General features: G+C 34.1%; 2 protein-coding genes across 2 annotated transcripts; one reads left to right on the forward strand and one right to left on the reverse strand.

The window, feature by feature from the left end:
* The first annotated feature begins 746 nt into the window (after positions 1-746).
* LOC122578201 (40S ribosomal protein S3-1-like) lies at positions 747-3069 on the forward strand. The gene is made up of 7 exons (XM_043750109.1): positions 747-820; positions 1045-1130; positions 1217-1364; positions 1718-1889; positions 2242-2296; positions 2377-2508; positions 2724-3069. The coding sequence occupies exons 2-7, from the start codon at positions 1101-1103 to the stop codon at positions 2907-2909; spliced, it is 723 nt and encodes a 240-aa protein (XP_043606044.1). The 5' UTR covers positions 747-820; positions 1045-1100; the 3' UTR covers positions 2910-3069.
* A 1153-nt stretch (positions 3070-4222) lies between these two features.
* Positions 4223-11366, reverse strand: LOC122609813 (serine/threonine-protein kinase PBL27). The gene is made up of 5 exons (XM_043782754.1): positions 10918-11366; positions 10432-10631; positions 9742-9931; positions 5787-6178; positions 4223-5250 (listed from the first exon to the last, which is right to left on the reverse strand). Exons 1-5 carry the CDS (start codon positions 11072-11074, stop codon positions 4612-4614), a joined length of 1578 nt encoding a protein of 525 aa, XP_043638689.1. The 5' UTR covers positions 11075-11366; the 3' UTR covers positions 4223-4611.
* Between the last annotated feature and the right edge of the window lie 1773 nt (positions 11367-13139).

Below are 13139 nucleotides of genomic sequence, written 5' to 3' on the forward strand. Positions count from 1 at the left end.
CTTTCAGGAGTAGAACAAACCCAAAATATGAGAAGGATGGACCCATAAACAAATAAATATTAATGGGCTAAGTGGATAGTGGGCTATAAAAACCAAAAAGGTAAATTTTGATTCTTTACTTGCATAACTTACCTATTTTTGAGATTTTTTGCGTTTAAGTTTAACAAAAAAAAAAAGGAGGAAATGATTACATAAACAATAATTTGATTCTTTACTTGCATAACTTACCTATTTTTGTAACACCGAATAAAGATGTCGATTATGAAGCTCTATATACATTTACTTATATCTGTCTCATAAAAACAATTTTGTCTCATTTGAACATTAATGGCAAGTAGATCCGTTTATAGCCATATAAGACAAACAAAATAGACAAACAAACACTTGAGTATCACAAAGCCACCACCAGACGTCCAGACCTTTAAGGAGCCATTGTGAGAGTTTTAAGAAAGGGAAGTGATATTTGTACCACTATTTTTAATAAATTTACTAAAGTTATGTATTACCGGTTTGTACAGTAAGTTATAAAAGTTGTACATTATGATATACCAATCAAAAGTGGTGGTACAGATTCATTTCCCTTTAAGAAACGATACGTGACTTTGCAGTCAAAGAAAAAAAAAATAGAAAAACGATACACTTTTAAATGGGCTGAAAAGGCTTGGTCCAGCCCATCAATTCGGGCCTCAAGCCTGTCTTTTAAGTACCCTAATTCTTCTATAATCAATCTATATATATATTCTCATCATATATTCATATTTATATTCATATAATATAATATCGGTGTGAATTTGCAAGCGGCAGCAGAAGAGCTATTCCGGTGAATACTACTACCGTATTGTTTCAAACATTAATATATTTACATCTATCATAAAATTTAATTAATTAATCGACATTGTAAATTAAGATTAATATTGACCTAGCTTTGTTATTTCTTTCTTTGATAGTATGATCACTATAGTAGTTAGTTAAATAGTTTTCATATATAATAATAATATTATTATTATACACTTTTGTTATATAAAACATAAATTTTGCAATCAGATAAAAAGCAGCAGCAGCAGCAGCAGCAGCTTGCTTTGGTGATCGTACGAACGAAAATGGCGAGTCAATTGAGCAAAAAAAGAAAGGTTAGATTTTAATTAATTAATAATAAATGATGTTAATGTTACGCTGTGCATTTATCGTTTGTTTTTTTTTTATTATTATGAATCAGTTTGTAGCGGATGGCGTGTTCTTTGCTGAACTGAATGAAATCCTCACTAGAGAACTTGCCGAGGACGGCTACTCGGGTGTCGAAGTTAGGGTTACGCCTATGCGTACCGAGATCATCATCCGGGCCACACGTACCCAAAATGTTCTTGGTATATCACATTACTTTTTCTTTTTCTTTTTTTTAATAATGTAAATTTATAATTAAGTTTAGACACCTTTGTTAAATGTTGTTACCTTTTTAATTGGGTAAATGATAGTACTATTTTACGTTTTCATATTAATTATTTGCTAGATAGATGGCAAGGTTTTTGTAATACCCGGAATTGAGGACTTATCAGGATAGATTTTCACATGAATGTGAGGATGAGATATTTGAACCTTGATAAATTCTAAAGGAAATGTTTCTTTGTTTTTTTTATACGTGTACGTGGTGTTTTTTAAATTTGGCAAAGTTGTCTATCTCAGAGCCATGCTTATTTGCTCATTGAGTGTCATAATATAGGTGAGAAGGGAAGGCGAATAAGGGAGCTGACATCTCTTGTTCAGAAGCGTTTTAAGTTTCCTGAAAACAGTGTGGAGCTTTACGCTGAAAGGGTCAACAACAGAGGGCTGTGTGCCGTTGCCCAGGCTGAGTCTTTGCGTTACAAGCTTCTTGGAGGTCTTGCTGTCCGCAGGTTTCTACTCATAAAGCGATTTTAGCTATTTTTTTTTAAATTTTGTATCATGATTCGGTTTTGCTACTTCTGAAAGACAAACATATGTTTTCACCCTTATGTTTTTGCTCTGGTTTTTCTACTACTCACTTGTTGAAGGTCTATTTGGAAGCAGTCTATCTATCCTCGGATAGATGTATGACTGTCATAGATCTCCCCTCCCCCATAACCCGCCTTTGACGGAATTGGGTATTGTTGTTGCTCTGGTTTCCTTATGGAGCTGATCTGTCTGACAAAGATTCTTTTTTAGTTAACGTGCACAAATTCTGTTTGATACGATACTATAAACTCATACGTTATTCGGCTGTTTCAGGGCATGCTATGGTGTTCTAAGATTTGTCATGGAAAGTGGGGCAAAAGGGTGTGAGGTTTGTGATCATATGATCAGTTTCTTGCAGTTCAAGTTCATTGATGCATATTTAACTTAAAACTTTGGATTGGTTTTCAGGTTATTGTCAGTGGAAAGCTTAGGGCTCAACGTGCGAAATCAATGAAATTCAAAGATGGGTACATGGTCTCATCTGGTCATCCAGCGAATGCGTACATTGACAAAGCTGTAAGACATGTGCTTCTAAGACAGGTAAGTTGGCTCTGATTCTGAAGTTCTGGTCATCTTGTTCTGTAGGGATAATTTGGTAAATTATTAATCCAAACTAGTTTGCACTAAAACTAATTATCTAAGCATAAATGAAAACTGTTTTTGTGATTGTTTCTTATTTATTAATCAAGTGTCTGATTCTGATCTTGTTATCTCACATTAACAGTTTCTAAACTTGTTATTTTGGCTGTGTGCAGGGTGTTCTTGGTATCAAAGTGAAGATCATGCTTGACTGGGACCCTACCGGAAAGGTTGGTCCCAAAGCACCTTTACCTGATAATGTAGTGATCCACATGCCCAAGGATGATTTCTTTACCCATCCACCAAAGGAAGCGGAAGAATATAGACCTGATGAGCCTATTCCGATGCCAGCTGCTGTTTGAACTGTAGTCGCATGATCTGAGTTTTATGTATTAAGCAGATAGCAAACAAAGAGTAGTTTTCTTTCTAGTCGTCCACCTTTCATGCCTACTTGATGGAAGTTCCATTCTTTTAAGACTTAATTTTTTGCTCATATTAAGTTTCATGCCTAGTTTGATGGAAGTTCCATTCTTTTAAGACTTTTAGACAGGAATCGATTTTACATATTGATCAATACATGATATGCTTCAGCATCATGCCAATCTATCAGTGCCTAATCCACAAATGAATTTACGTGATAAGTGGGTTCTTTGTACGTACTTCTCCAAAATATGGACCGAAATGCCTTTTATAATGTTTTTATGCACATTTCAGGATTATTTTTTTTTTAATCACCGGATAATTAGATTGAATAGTAGTCACACCTTTTAGTTTGTGTTTGTGTTTGTTTATGTTAATGTTAATTCTTTCAAGACAAGTTAAATGAACATAGTGTCAGTAGGATGCAAATTGAACATCACTAATAAATCTAAAGGTGAGCAAGGAACCGACCAAGATATGAAAAGAAGTGCCGAGGTTGAATCTGTAACGAAAACTCCCAGTACTGATGGACTTGTTTAACGTCGAATAAGTGAAAGTGCCCTATATTGCAACATAAATGGTGAGGGTGCTATCACAGTCCAGATAAAGATACAGTGAAGCTCTATAAAAAAATATTCTTTTTTGCAAGGTGCTATACAAGAATATCTAGTAAACTCTAGTCGAATTTATACAAAGAAAATCTCACTTAAATTGAATTTTCATCGAAAGATAGATTAGACCAGGTGATAAATTTATGTTAATAATCTTAAATGATACTCCCCCCATCCTAACTTAATCAGCTACAAACAGAATTGAAATCTTTGGATGATAATATGTCAGCTTTGCCTTTGTATGTAACGCACAAATATTTTAATAAATAAATTGCACTAGTAATACATCATTAAGGGTACGTGAATTGCTTAAGAGTAATAATTAACACATTTTTGACTTTTCGTATGTCAAAAGTAAGATTCATTTCTGAGACAAACAAATATGATAATGCGAACAATAATAAAACACAGATTGCAAAAGCTCATATCTATAGTCGGGTTTAAAATGGGAAAGAATTTAAATAACTTGTAACGTTTTACACTATCATACAAATGAACGAAAATTCAGAGCAAAAAACAGCTATAAATGTGAACAAACAAATGAGACATGTATCTGTGTTCATGCCCATTTGTTAGATAAACATACGTCGAATTACACACCCTTTCCGCAAAACAAATACTGCTTAATAATATGCATTGACCAATTTACCAAAGACACCTTCAAATCCAAATATACCTCCATATTCTTGACACAAAGAAATACAACATACCTTAAATACCTACAACAATACAAACATGGATGGATACATGAAAATAGAACAAAACAAAACAGTTAACTCAAATCCATGATGATGATATAATTACCAAGAAGTTTGCATAAAAACAGTCCAAGCAAATCTCAATTTTTTTTACAAAAGTCAACACCCTTCTCAACTGCATTTCCCCTCCCTCTCTTTTATCTGCCACAATATTTGTAAACCAACATACCAGAACAATCAGCAAGTAGAGCTTATAGTCGTTCATAAGAACTCACTCTTATTTGCTCATGAAAAAAACACAAACACATGTAACTGACCAACCTTCTTTTCTACCATCATTCAATTGTAGCATCAAAACTGCCACCATCCATCGTGTTGGTTCTCTTCCGGTCTCTCCAATTCTCTCCCCAAACTTTAGCCTCTGCAACAGCCCGTTCTCTATCAAGATCCCGATTCCTAGCCGTCTCTCTAGCACGGCTTGGATTCGCAGGACTGTTCCTTTGAGAATCTGGGTCATCCATCAAACTCCATTTCCGGCCCGACCCACCACCTCCATTACTGCTCTCCCCATCCCCGATATCGGAACGAGTGTTGATTTCTCTTAAAGATTCTCGTTTTCTATAATCGGGGGAGTTTTTGTAAGTAGAAGGGGAACCAAGGGCCCGTGGCTCATCAAGGATGTCTAAGCCACCGTCACTAGGGTTCCTACGGTCTGCTCGACTTCTTGGAGTACCTGATCCACTGCCTCTGCTAGCTCTCTCGGCCCGAGCTGCTTCAGGGTCGTACGTTTGAGAGGCCAAGTAAGTTAAAGCGGTCACAACGTCACCAATGAGGGGCCGTGTGGCAGCTTGTTCTTGTAAACACATCGCTGCAACTGCAAGTGCTTGGTAAAGTCCTCTTACGGGATAACGCCCTTGCAACAATGGATCGGCCATTTTTGGGAACTTCCTTCTGTCCTTGAAAAGGGGTCGTGCCTACAAATTTGTGCAAAAAAATTTAATGATAGAAATAAACTTCAACACATGACTTTTATGCATCCATTACTCTATTAGTGTAGAAAGGTAGAAAGACGGGTGGAATGGGAGGGATTGGTAATGGGTAGACGGGTAATTTCGAATGTATCAAAACAGGTTGGTCGGGTAATTTACGATTGTGTCGATATAAATTTGTGAAATTAATTAAGTGACGTAGGAGGTTGCAACTTGAAGCAGTGAATTATACTTCTGGCAAATTTCAACCCGTTTGACCTGTTCCAACTTTATGCAAGGGTAAGTTTATAGTAGTTTTTGACCTTAGGAGATAAAACACAAAACCCAAATCAGCCCATTGCATGCTATCGTTTTAAAATTACCACATCAACTATTGAAAATAAGATACTAAAAAAAATTGTCTGCATGCTTTTAAATACTTGAAGAATTTCCAAAGAATCATGATTTTTTTGGATGAAGTCCAAAAAACATGTTGCGAAAAGAAGAAATGAAACCACTCCATTAGGAACAGAGAGTATTACCCAAGCAACAAGATTATGTTCTCCAGGAGCACGGGTATTGTCAATGGCCTTCCGTCCAGTGATAAGTTCAAGAAAAACGACACCAAAACTGTAGACGTCTGACTTTAAAGTGAGTTGACCGGTCATAGCATACTCAGGAGCACAGTAGCCATATGTGCCCATCACCCTGGTGGAGACGTGTGTTTTATCGCCTACAGGACCCAGTTTTGCAAGACCAAAATCAGAGAGTTTAGGATGATATCCCTCATCAAGAAGAATGTTGGATGATTTTAAGTCTCTATATATGACTGGTGGGTTGGCTTTGTCATGCAGGTATTCCAAACCCTTGGCTGCACCAGCAGCAATCTTCATCCTCGTGTTCCAGTCCAAAGGTTCTTTATCTGGTGGAAGATCTGCAATAAACATAGACCATAACTATAAGTTTCAATGCAAGTCTGATTAAGAGATTATGATATAATGATCATAGTCAACTACATCAAGTACCCATGCCATATGACAAAGTTCTGGTATTTATAGGACTAAAGGTGTTGAATGTGCCTCGAAACTAGCTATTACGAATTGCAGTATATTCGAGAAATGAATTATATATTTGATATACGGGGAAAGTGATTTCGATAAAAAAAAAAAAAAAAAGGGGGGGGTGGGGGGAAGGAGTTACTTAAAGATGATTGAGACTAAATGTAAAAATACTTGACTTTCCCTAAAGAACATACTTGAAGGCCATACAGTGAGTGACAGTCGTTAACTAACCCTAGAAGATTACTCTCATATAACAGAAACCATGATAGCCCATACTTTCTCCTTTAATAAAAATGCTAAGAAATGCCATGTTCAAAACAAATGCAATGGCCACCCTAAATTACAGCCTAAGCAAACATGGGGATATCAACATCAAATTTGGCCACATAGTCTATCGTCACAAAATACATCATTAATAGCTGGTGAATAGAAGTTACTTATCTTCAGGCAAAAGGATTTAGCTCCATAACACAAACCCATCTCTAGAGATACATGCAACAAAATTATTCAAGGAGAATCAACAAAAAACAAACCCTTTTTAAATATTCATGACATTTTCCATCCAAGTTGAGTCATGGTCTCATGAACATTAGAAACCATACAGAAACTATTCACAAACATGCTGAAATAAGTGTTTTCCTATGGCAGATATATCAAATATCAAGTCGGAGGGTTGGAACAGTCACTACAGTCAAAATAGGTACTGTCAGGATTATCATAATTGAATTCATATGGCAACATAACACTGATATCCTTTACATGACAAAGGATCCAACAAGCATGTCAAGACTTTCCCCAACATCGAGTATGTTGAGGGACTGAGGGTGTTTTAATAAAAACTGTACATAACAAACACTGCCATAACATATATGAGGGATATGAAAAGAAGCTGCAAAGCCTATTCACAGTAACATAACTACTTGTCTACTTTTGCATGCACCAAACTATCACAATGATAGACCCATTCGTATTCACAAACCTACTAAAATCATGAGAAAAGCATTATGTTGTATCCAGAGTTGCCATAAAGGTATCAACTTGGCGTTTTCCAACAGCACACGAGCTAGGAGAAGTGAGATATTCCACGACTCTATGCATATATAATACTAAAAAAAAATCGATACTATAAATCTCAAGTCACTAGATTCATGCCGCTAATATGGGTGCGCAAATTTAAAAATAAAAGACTCGCACCTAAATCGTCATCCAGTAAAAACGGGTCATCTCCCATGAATCTCAAATGTTATTCTTGCGCATTAGTCTTTTCTAGTACTGCAGAGTGAATATGATTCGCCAGAATAACACTACGATATGCGCACAGTCGCACACTTCTAGAAAGTGAACAACATCGTATATATTCACCAATAGACAGGATTATCAAAATGCAACTTAAGTGGCCATATGAATCTATGATAGAGTTTACAAATTTCATGTCCAACTAATATGTTGGAACTCACAGCTATTTCAAATAGAGCATGTGTAAAGCGGAAATCATAGGTGTCATTCACAATGCAAAAGATGTAGAGGATGCAGATAAATAAGCAACAGGTAAGATTCACATAGAAGGGAATGTTTAACTTGAGCTCCTCACAACAATGAATACCAAAACCAATGAATCCAATGATATTAGAATGTATATATAGGACAACAAGTCAACCATAAAAAGAAGAAAACATCAGACGGGGTTCATACTAAAAATAGCAAACTTAAGGCTAACTAAAAAATAACAAACTTCAGGGCTGACCGAAAATATGAACTCACAAGAATTGTATCTCAACCTAAAGGGAATATATTCCAAAACCTAGTTTCTTCTCTAGCTTTACTATTCAAGTATTCAACAAAAAAAATAAGTACCTAAAGAATAGTAGAACTTAATATCACCATAACATAAGACACGTGACAGAAATAGATTGTCTTATGTAGTCTTAATAAAAGAAAGGGAACTGCAATAGGCTAACTTAATAACAACTATGTATCTATGAGAATATGCATATAAAGTTATAAACTAAGTAATGCAGATACTGCCTAAGTGTTGAGGTGGCAAAACTCAAATCATTAAAAGAACACTGGTGTATTGAAACAAAACCTATACAGGGTAGGCCATCTCCGGATGCTCAGATACTAAAAAGAATAGCTCATTGATGGCTACTTTTGTAGGACTTATTGGTGTAATGTACCATCATTTAGGTTATTGTTTGCCTAAATGATGGTAAATGGCCTAATTATGTGCGCCCGTGGTTTTCTATTTTATTCTTAAAAGTATTAAGCTCTAAGAATGGTTCTAGAAAAGTTTATGTAAACAAATATACTAAAGTAGATATATTGGAACCAATTACCAACAGGATCCAGATTATAGAACCACAAATGTTAAATTCAAACACAACCACAAACGAGTCATTCAACGTTTCAAACCATTGAAGTCAGCACTTCCTTTTAATACGTTTGTACAAATGAAAAGGGAAACACTACTTTTGGTAGCAAGATAGTTGCACAACCGGATATATAACAGTGCTAAATTCACTTAAATGGTTATACAGCAATATAACAAACAACGAAAATAATAAAATGGATAAAGAAAAGGAGGCTTGCAAGTGGGAACTAACCTATTAGATACTTTAAGTTACTTTGATCATACAGATTGTTACAAGTCCTTAGATCAACATAGGTAGATGAGCCGATGAGGTTCATAATTCTATGATAAATCAGATTCACCACAAAGAAAAGCAGAAACATAAAACAAGGTGCATTGATGCAAAATTAGAGCAGAAGAAAATGTCCATATAGGGAGGAACAAAATGATGGTGATGTGACATTTTAAGGCCATTTTGTGTATTACAATCAAATTTGGACAACATTCAACAACATTTTCACTTTCATTAGCAAATGAATTGCATTTCTTTTTTGCACTTGTATAGGTATGCTGGTCAGGTAAAATAATTTGAGATGTTAACATCTCCAAATGTGTTCCATCCGACCAAACAACATGATCCTCTCATTGTTATGAGTTCTTAACTTCACAGAGCTCAATGAGAACTCCAGCTGTGTGTTAATTTTGGGGGTTTTGGAACTGCCTCAGTTGAATCCAAACAAAGACAGCCTAAGGATGTGGCGATAGTGCTAAGGAATTGGTGAAATTACAATCTATTAACAAATAGATATGTGCCGGAATTCACTTATATCAGAAATGAGCCAAAAACAACTATTGAAAGGAATCAGTAATTAAAGAACTGACTAATTGATATAATACTTATGATCACTTTCTAAAAGCCTACTAAAATCCAATGTGTACTAACAATATTAGTCTACAACTACTAACCAAAAAGTGTTAATTCCTATAGTGATACAACAAAACTACCATTCTAACTTGGATTCATGTCACATATATAACATGAAAGATAATGTTTGGAATGTTAAATACATAAGAAAAAAATCTGACCGTGTAAATGATCCTCGAGTGAACCCAGAGGCATAAACTCATAAACAAGGAGGCGTTGGTCTCCATCTGCACAATAACCTATCAAATTTACAAGATTTGGATGATGTAAAAGGCTAAGCATAAGAACCTCCACCAAAAACTCTCTATTCCCTTGAAGACCATTTCTATCAAGCTGCTTCACAGCAACTACCTGCAAATAAAGAGAAACCCTTCAAGATGAAAGACCTAGGAAGTGTTTGAACTTGTGTATTGAAATTATCGAAACTTGTAGTCACAAACTCACAATAAGTAGTTATTATATTAATGTTTGGATAAATGCAGAGGTCAAACAATTAGTTACATACTAGCCGCAACAAAACTATTTATTTAGTTATGATCTAAAGTAAGAAACTTTCACCCCATCTCATTAGACTTGTCTCATTTTATCACAAGAATACCCTTTTTGGTCATTTTTTCACCAACACTCCATATCTTATTATTACACTTCATAGTTCACACAACAATATACAACCGAACACCGACTCCTGTATCACATTTTGTCACAGCAAATTATCTTATTCTGATTGTTCAAAATCACATAATCACTACAAAATGCATACCAAACATCCCAATAATGTAGCATTGTTAATGTTGTCAAAATTTAGGCGTGTAACACGAGACGAAAATCCACAAAATTTCAAATGCGATTACCTGCCCCGTGCTTTCTAAACGACCTTTGTAAACACGCCCAAAACCACCTTCTCCTAACAAACTCTCGGGCCGGAAGTTCTTGGTTGCTGCAGCGAGCTCACGAAAAGTAAACGTTTGTGCTGCAATGTTTGCTGTTTGTCCATCTTTTGTAACCATCTGCTCTTTCTTAGGATCCAAACTAACACGAGATTTTGATTTTCCTAAATCAACAATATAAAAAATTTCCATAACAATATATATTAGCACACATACCAAATCAAACATAAATTAATAGCCCAACAACTATCAAATTTCCATCCTAAAATTCCTAAAACAGATCTTGAAAATGCCATCATTTTTTAAACAAATTCACAAGCTTGTGATGCAAAATACCCATTTTACCAAATCAAGAAACTAATCAGCTCAACAGATCAGAATAGAAAGTAAACTCGTTTAAAAAAAACCCAAATTATATACACAGTAAAAATTAAAGACAAATTTAAATACCTGAACTAACCCTACTAACATGATGAGATTGATGAGTAACTGAACCTTCTTTCCCAATAATAACATCTTTTTTTGACACTTCTTTTACACCATTATTATTTCCATCTTTATTATTATTGTTATTTGATGAGCCAAAGCATGGAAAACAACCACCCATGCTCAAAAACAACACTAACCCACAATTTATATCTTATGGGTCTACAACCCCTTTTGTTATTTTGGCCTATACATACAAAATTATACAAAAAGATTCAATCTTTTTAATATTTTTTTTCAAGAAAATGAAAAATAAATATATTGGAAGCCATGAGCTACCACATGAGTGACCGACCGATCAACAGTTGGTTTCTCACCAAAAACAAAAAGCAGATCAACAAATTGAAGAAACTGATGGTCGAAAGAAGAAAAAGGAAAAATTATTATTATATATGAAATATAAATATATATAAATAATTATATAATATCTCTTTTATTGTGTGAAATGAAATGAGGGTAGAAGTGAAAATAAGAATTTAGAAAGAAGAAAAGGGTGGAATCATTAAAAGAAAAAGATTGGATTTTTATTATTTATATTTTTGGAAATATTTGGAGCGGTCAAATAAATTAGTTAATTGATTAAGGGATATATATAATGTCTATATAATTAAAATAAACTGGAAACACAGTAGTATTGTGTATTTTGGAGAAAAATAATATTTTTCGCTTTAAACCTGCACGGTTGCTACGCAATGCGGCGGTGTAATCACGACGACGGATCACGAAATAGTCTAGGTAATTAATGTAAAGGTTTTTGATTTAAATTGGGTTATATAAATATCTTATTATAATAGAAGAGAGTGATGGTGTAATTTTAATATTAAGCGTTACTTGTGATTTTAGTTTAATAAGAGTGATTTGGTCAATACGCATGCTTTTTTTTCAACATTGGACTATAAATTTTATATAGTAAAATAGATAATATGTTTAATCTGATAAGTTATGTGTAAAAGTAATAAGTATCTATAATTACTTATAAAGCAAACTAGGTTATTTTATTTTTGAGAAAATGTCACAAATGGTCTCTGTCGTTTGTCACATTCGCATGTTGCCCCATGTGCTTTTTTTTTTTTTTGGCAACCGGTCCCTGACTTTTTCATTTTCGTTGCCAGAAGCCCCTGACACTAACTTCTGTTAAATTTTGTCGTTAAAACCCTTCACATGAATATCACGTGAGGGTATAATCGTCATTTAACCAACCACAAGACTAAATGTGATAAAACAATAAATACATCAAGTGAATCTAACCTACACACATGTAAATCTATATCTTTGTCTATGTAACTTATTTATATGTAAAAATATATAAACAATCCATCAATCATCATATATTTGCATATCTCCAGCTCTTTACAATATCTTCCCAAAAAAAAATCATACACATACTGACATACAATATATGTATATAGATATATGTTTAGATCTATTATTATTCCCCAAACAAAAATTTTTTAATTTTCCAACAAAAAATCTTATCAATGAAACAATAATCATTAAAATATTAGATTTGTGATTTGTAACTCAACTTCCAAACCCTATATCTATAAAGGATTACGGAGAAAAACAAAAAGCTTATCCATGGTGGTTTGGTGGCGATGACGCAGTAACGGTCGAGTATCTTAGTGACAATATGGACATCAATCGTTTGTGACTATTAAAGCTTCAGAATATGAACAACAAATCAAAGATTGTAGGTATTAAAGATTCATGAATGTGATTTTCTTGAAACTATATATATATATTTTTTGTCTATTATAATCTGGATTTTTTTTTATCGGAGCCAAGTAGTGATTTTGTTATGCATAAACAATTAGAAAATGGGTTTTTCTAAATGAACAGGTGATTATGAAAACCATGAAAACTCTTGGTTTTGTGTTCAAGAATTTTGATAGATTGATGGATGGATCGATCTTTGTAAGTGTTTAATGGTTTTGAAATTTAAGGGTAGTTTTAGTTTTAATATTGTAAACCAAAAAGTGTAGACTAAAAACGTATGAGATCGACCTTGCGTATGATATATATGTATTCATAATTTTTTGTGTGTATATTTGTTTAAAGATATGATAATTTTAAAGATATGGTGATTTAAATCTTTGTTGTGGTTTGATTTTATTATCATCATTACTAGTGAAGGAAATTTGAAAAAACCATGTTTGGCCGGATTTTAGTGGTGGTGGAATAAGGAG

This window comes from Erigeron canadensis, chromosome 8, assembly GCF_010389155.1.
Source record: "Erigeron canadensis isolate Cc75 chromosome 8, C_canadensis_v1, whole genome shotgun sequence".
NCBI lineage: Eukaryota > Viridiplantae > Streptophyta > Magnoliopsida > Asterales > Asteraceae > Erigeron > Erigeron canadensis.